This window comes from Eucyclogobius newberryi, unplaced genomic scaffold (assembly GCF_026437365.1).
Source record: "Eucyclogobius newberryi isolate DKJ021-1_F unplaced genomic scaffold, fEucNew1.0.hap1 SCAF_18, whole genome shotgun sequence".
NCBI lineage: Eukaryota > Metazoa > Chordata > Actinopteri > Gobiiformes > Gobiidae > Eucyclogobius > Eucyclogobius newberryi.
Genome location: NW_027315812.1, coordinates 1036691 through 1042690, shown reverse-complemented (window position 1 = coordinate 1042690; position 6000 = coordinate 1036691). Strand labels below are relative to the sequence as shown.

At 50.1% G+C, this 6000-nt stretch overlaps 1 protein-coding gene across 1 annotated transcript in view; it reads right to left on the bottom strand.

The window, feature by feature from the left end:
- Positions 1–525: 525 nt before the first annotated feature.
- rmc1 (regulator of MON1-CCZ1) overlaps positions 526–6000 on the bottom strand; it is a 37111-nt gene continuing 31636 nt past the window's right edge. Inside the window, exon 21 of the mRNA XM_072450372.1 lies at positions 526–1099. Coding sequence (XP_072306473.1) covers positions 1020–1099 — 80 coding nt within the window. The 3' untranslated portion in view covers positions 526–1019. The remainder of the gene's footprint in view (positions 1100–6000) is intronic.

The following is a 6000-nucleotide window of genomic DNA, read 5'->3' as shown; positions in this document are numbered from 1 at the left end:
CCCCCTGTGGGCGGGGCAGGAGCATGTCGCTCTGATCTCAGCTTAATTTCCTTTAAAGCTCGTGGCAGAGGGAACAGCACATGTGCTGCATGTCCTTCCCCGCTCTCATCCTCACACTATCTTGGGCCCTGGACCCCACTTTGGGACACAAAAGATATGAAATAATAAAGGACCCCCAGGGGCCAGGACCAGGACCCTTTGTACTTTTACTGCACTACATATCTTCGCTCTTTTGCACAAAATACTTTTGATCCTAAAAGTATTTCTTTGTCCTGTTTTTCTTCTGAACATTTGACTTTTGAACTGTGTTTTTCAGAAGCACAAACTGAAGCGTGAGCTCCCTCTGGTGGTGCGCCTCCTCCTCTGCAGGAGGTGCTGTTTCTGGCGCCTCCTGGTGGCGGCTCGGGGCCATTACAGGTCCAACTTTATTCATCTAAAGCTCAGAAAGTCTTTGAGCAGAAACATGAGTCAGGACATTATTTTATTCACAATCATGTGACAAATATTTACAATAAAAGCACTTGGAGTTGACTTTGGACCATACAGACTTCAGGGGGCTTCAGGAGGCTTTGGGGGGCTTCAGGAAGCTCCAGGAGGCTTCAGGAGGCTTCAGGAAGCTCCAGGAGGCTTCAGGAGGCTTCAGGAGGCTTCAGGAGGCTTTGGGGGGCTTCAGGAGGCTTCAGGAGGCTTCAGGAGGCTTCAGGAAGCTCCAAGAGGCTTCAGGAGGCTTCAGGAGGCTTCAGGAGGCTTTGGGGGGCTTCAGGAAGCTCCAGGAGGCTTCAGGAGGCTCCAGGAGGCTTCAGGAGGCTCCAGGAAGCTCCAGGAGGCTTCAGGAGGCTTCAGGAGGCTTCAGGAGGCTTTGGGGGGCTTCAGGAAGCTCCAGGAGGCTTCAGGAGGCTTCAGGAAGCTCCAGGAGGCTTCAGGAGGCTCCAGGAGGCTTCAGGAGGCTCCAGGAGGCTTCAGGAGGCTTCAGGAGGCTTCAGGAGGCTTCAGGAAGCTCCAGGAAGCTCCAGGAGGCTTCAGGAGGACGCAGCTTTCATCAACGCTTGTTCTCCAAAAAGCTTCTGAAAATGAGCCACGTGTTCCTCACAGTGTTCTCCTGAAACACAGAACAGTCAGTGAGAGAGTCAGAGTGAGAGAGTCAGTGAGAGAGTCAGAGTGAGAGTCAGTGTGAGAGTCAGTGTGAGAGTCAGTTTGAGAGTGTCAGTGAGAGAGTCAGTGAGAGTCAGAGTTAGAGTCAGTGTGAGAGTCAGAGTGAGAGTCAGTGAGAGAGTCAGTGTGAGAGTCAGAGTGAGAGTCAGTGAGAGAGTCAGTGTGAGAGTCAGTGTGAGAGTCAGTGAGAGAGTCAGTGTGAGAGTCAGAGTGAGTCAGTGAGAGAGTCAGTGAGAGAGTCAGTGTGAGAGTCAGTGTGAGAGTCAGAGTGAGAGTCAGTGTAAGAGTCAGTGTGAGAGTCAGTGTGAGAGTCAGTGAGAGAGTCAGAGTTAGTGTGAGAGTCAGTGTGAGAGTCAGTTTGAGAGTGTCAGTGAGAGTCAGTGAGAGTCAGAGTTAGAGTCAGAGTGAGAGTCAGAGTGAGAGTCAGTGAGAGAGTCAGTGTGAGAGTCAGAGTGAGTCAGTGAGAGAGTCAGTGAGAGAGTCAGTGTGAGAGTCAGTGTGAGAGTCAGAGTGAGAGTCAGTGTAAGAGTCAGTGTGAGAGTCAGTGTGAGAGTCAGTGAGAGAGTCAGAGTTAGTGTGAGAGTCAGTGAGAGAGTCAGTGTGAGAGTCAGAGTGAGAGTCAGTGAGAGAGAAAGTGTGAGTCAGTGAGAGAGTCAGTGAGAGAGTCAGAGTGAGAGTCAGTGTGAGAGTCAGTGTGAGAGTCAGAGTGAGAGTCAGAGTGAGAGTCAGAGTGAGAGTCAGTGTGAGAGTCAGTGTGAGAGTCAGAGTCAGTGTGAGAGTCAGAGTGAGAGTCAGTGTGAGAGTCAGTGTGAGTCAGAGTGAGAGTCAGTGTGAGAGTCAGAGTGAGTCAGTGAGAGAGTCAGTGTGAGAGTCAGAGTGAGAGTCAGTGTGAGAGTCAGTTTGAGAGTGTCAGTGAGAGAGTCAGTGAGAGTCAGAGTTAGAGTCAGTGTGAGAGTCAGAGTGAGAGTCAGTGAGAGAGTCAGTGAGAGAGTCAGTGTGAGAGTCAGAGTGAGAGTCAGTGAGAGAGTCAGTGAGAGAGTCAGTGTGAGAGTCAGAGTGAGAGTCAGTGAGAGAGTCAGTGTGAGAGTCAGTGTGAGAGTCAGTGAGAGAGTCAGTGTGAGAGTCAGTGTGAGAGTCAGAGTGAGTCAGTGAGAGAGTCAGTGAGAGAGTCAGTGTGAGAGTCAGTGTGAGAGTCAGAGTGAGAGTCAGTGTAAGAGTCAGTGTGAGAGTCAGTGTGAGAGTCAGTGAGAGAGTCAGAGTTAGTGTGAGAGTCAGTGTGAGAGTCAGTTTGAGAGTGTCAGTGAGAGAGTCAGTGAGAGTCAGAGTTAGAGTCAGAGTGAGAGTCAGAGTGAGAGTCAGTGAGAGAGTCAGTGTGAGAGTCAGAGTGAGTCAGTGAGAGAGTCAGTGAGAGAGTCAGTGTGAGAGTCAGTGTGAGAGTCAGAGTGAGAGTCAGTGTAAGAGTCAGTGTGAGAGTCAGTGTGAGAGTCAGTGAGAGAGTCAGAGTTAGTGTGAGAGTCAGTGAGAGAGTCAGTGTGAGAGTCAGAGTGAGAGTCAGTGAGAGAGAAAGTGTGAGTCAGTGAGAGAGTCAGTGAGAGAGTCAGAGTGAGAGTCAGTGTGAGAGTCAGTGTGAGAGTCAGAGTGAGAGTCAGAGTGAGAGTCAGAGTGAGAGTCAGTGTGAGAGTCAGTGTGAGAGTCAGAGTCAGTGTGAGAGTCAGAGTGAGAGTCAGTGTGAGAGTCAGTGTGAGTCAGAGTGAGAGTCAGTGTGAGAGTCAGAGTGAGAGTCAGTGAGAGAGTCAGAGTGAGAGTCAGTGTGAGAGTCAGTGTGAGAGTCAGTGAGAGTCAGTGAGAGTCAGTGAGCGAGTCAGAGTGAGAGTCAGTGTGAGAGTCAGTGTGAGAGTCAGTGTGAGAGTCAGAGTTAGAGTCAGTGAGAGTCAGTGTGAGAGTCAGTGTGAGAGTCAGAGTGAGAGTCAGTGTGAGAGTCAGTGTGAGAGTCAGAGTGAGAGTCAGTGAGAGAGTCAGTGTGAGAGTCAGTGAGCGAGTCAGTGTGAGAGTCAGTGAGAGAGTCAGTGTGAGAGTCAGTGAGAGAGTCAGTGAGAGAGTCAGTGTGAGAGTCAGAGTGAGAGTCAGAGTGAGAGAAAGTGTGAGTCAGTGAGAGAGTCAGTGAGAGAGAGTCAGAGTGAGAGTCAGTGTGAGAGAGAGTCAGAGTGAGAGTCAGTGTGAGAGAGAGTCAGTGAGAGAGTCAGTGAGAGAGTCAGTGAGAGAGTCAGTGTGAGATAAAGTGTGAGAGTCAGAGTGAGAGTCAGAGTGAGAGTCAGTGTGAGAGTCAGTGTGAGAGTCAGAGTCAGAGTGAGAGTCAGTGTGAGAGTCAGAGTGAGAGTCAGTGTGAGAGTCAGTGTGAGAGTCAGAGTTAGAGTCAGTGTGAGAGTCAGAGTTAGAGTCAGTGAGAGTCAGAGTGAGAGTCAGTGTGAGAGTCAGAGTGAGAGTCAGAGTGAGAGTCAGTGAGAGAGTCAGTGTGAGAGTCAGAGTTAGTGTGAGAGTCAGAGTGAGAGTCAGAGTGAGAGTCAGTGAGCGAGTCAGTGTGAGAGTCAGTGTGAGAGTCAGTGTGAGAGTCAGAGTGAGAGTCAGTGTGAGAGTCAGAGTGAGAGTCAGTGTGAGAGTCAGTGAGCGAGTCAGTGTGAGAGTCAGTGTGAGAGTCAGTGTGAGAGTGAGAGTCAGTGAGAGAGTCAGTGAGAGAGTCAGAGTGAGAGTCAGTGTGAGAGTCAGTGTGAGAGTCAGAGTGAGAGTCAGAGTGAGAGTCAGAGTGAGAGTCAGTGTGAGAGTCAGTGTGAGAGTCAGAGTCAGAGTGAGAGTCAGTGTGAGAGTCAGAGTGAGAGTCAGTGTGAGAGTCAGTGTGAGAGTCAGAGTTAGAGTCAGTGAGAGTCAGAGTGAGAGTCAGTGTGAGAGTCAGAGTGAGAGTCAGTGAGAGAGTCAGTGTGAGAGTCAGAGTTAGTGTGAGAGTCAGAGTGAGAGTCAGAGTGAGAGTCAGTGTGAGAGTCAGTGAGCGAGTCAGTGTGAGAGTCAGTGTGAGAGTCAGTGTGAGAGTCAGAGTGAGAGTCAGTGTGAGAGTCAGAGTGAGAGTCAGTGTGAGAGTCAGTGAGCGAGTCAGTGTGAGAGTCAGTGTGAGAGTCAGTGTGAGAGTGAGAGTCAGTGAGAGAGTCAGAGTGAGTCAGTGTGAGAGTCAGAGTGAGAGTCAGTGAGAGAGTCAGTGAGAGAGTCAGTGAGAGAGTCAGTGTGAGAGTCAGTGAGAGAGTCAGTGAGAGAGTCAGTGTGAGAGTCAGTGTGAGAGTCAGTGAGAGAGAGTCAGTGAGAGAGAGTCAGTGTGAGAGTCAGTGAGAGAGAGTCAGTGTGAGAGAGTCAGAGTGAGAGTCAGTGTGAGAGTCAGTGAGAGAGTCAGTGAGAGAGTCAGTGTGAGAGAAAATGTGAGTCAGTGAGAGAGTCAGTGAGAGAGAGAGTCAGTGTGAGAGTCAGTGAGAGAGAGTCAGAGTGAGAGTCAGAGTTAGTCAGTGTGAGAGTCAGAGTTAGAGTCAGTGAGAGTCAGTGTGAGAGTCAGTGTGAGAGTCAGTGAGAGAGAGTCAGAGTGAGAGTCAGAGTGAGTCAGTGTGAGAGTCAGTGAGAGAGTCAGTGTGAGAGTCAGTGTGAGAGTCAGTGAGCGAGTCAGTGTGAGAGTCAGTGTGAGAGTCAGAGTGAGAGTCAGTGTGAGAGTCAGTGTGAGAGTCAGTGAGAGAGTCAGTGTGAGAGTCAGTGAGAGAGTCAGTGAGAGAGAGTCAGTGTGAGAGTCAGTGAGAGAGAGTCAGAGTGAGAGTCAGTGTGAGAGTCAGTGAGAGAGTCAGAGTGAGAGTCAGTGTGAGAGTCAGTGAGAGAGTCAGTGAGAGAGTCAGTGTGAGAGTCAGTGTGAGAGTCAGTGAGCGAGTCAGTGAGCGAGTCAGTGTGAGAGTCAGAGTGAGAGTCAGTGTGAGAGTCAGTGAGAGTCAGTGTGAGAGTCAGTGAGAGAGTCAGTGTGAGAGTCAGAGTGAGAGTCAGTGAGAGAGTCAGTGAGAGAGTCAGTGAGAGTCAGTGTGAGAGTCAGTGAGAGAGAGTCAGTGAGAGAGTCAGTGAGAGAGTCAGTGAGAGAGTCAGTGAGTGTCAGTGAGAGAGTCAGTGAGAGAGTCAGTGTGAGAGTCAGTGAGAGAGAGTCAGTGTGAGAGTCAGTGAGAGAGAGTCAGAGTGAGAGTCAGTGTGAGAGTCAGTGAGAGAGTCAGTGAGAGAGTCAGTGTGAGAGAGAGTCAGTGTGAGAGTCAGTGAGAGAGAGTCAGAGTGAGAGTCAGAGTTAGTCAGTGTGAGAGTCAGAGTTAGTCAGTGAGAGTCAGTGTGAGAGTCAGTGAGAGAGTCAGTGTGAGAGTCAGTGTGAGAGTCAGTGAGCGAGTCAGTGTGAGAGTCAGTGTGAGAGTCAGAGTGAGTCAGTGTGAGAGTCAGTGTGAGTCAGTGAGAGAGTCAGTGTGAGTCAGTGTGAGAGTCAGTGTGAGAGTCAGTGTGAGAGTCAGTGTGAGAGTCAGTGAGCGAGTCAGTGTGAGAGTCAGTGTGAGAGTCAGAGTGAGAGTCAGTGAGAGAGTCAGTGTGAGAGTCAGAGTGAGTCAGTGAGAGAGTCAGAGTGAGAAAGTCAGTGAGAGAGTCAGTGAGAGAGTCAGAGTGAGAAAGTCAGTGAGAGAGTCAGTGAGAGAGTCAGAGTGAGAGTCAGTGTGAGAGTCAGTGTGAGAGTCAGTGTGAGAGTCAGTGTGAGAGTCAGTGTGAGAGTCAGTGTGAGAGTCAGTGTGAGAGTCAGTGAGAGAGTCA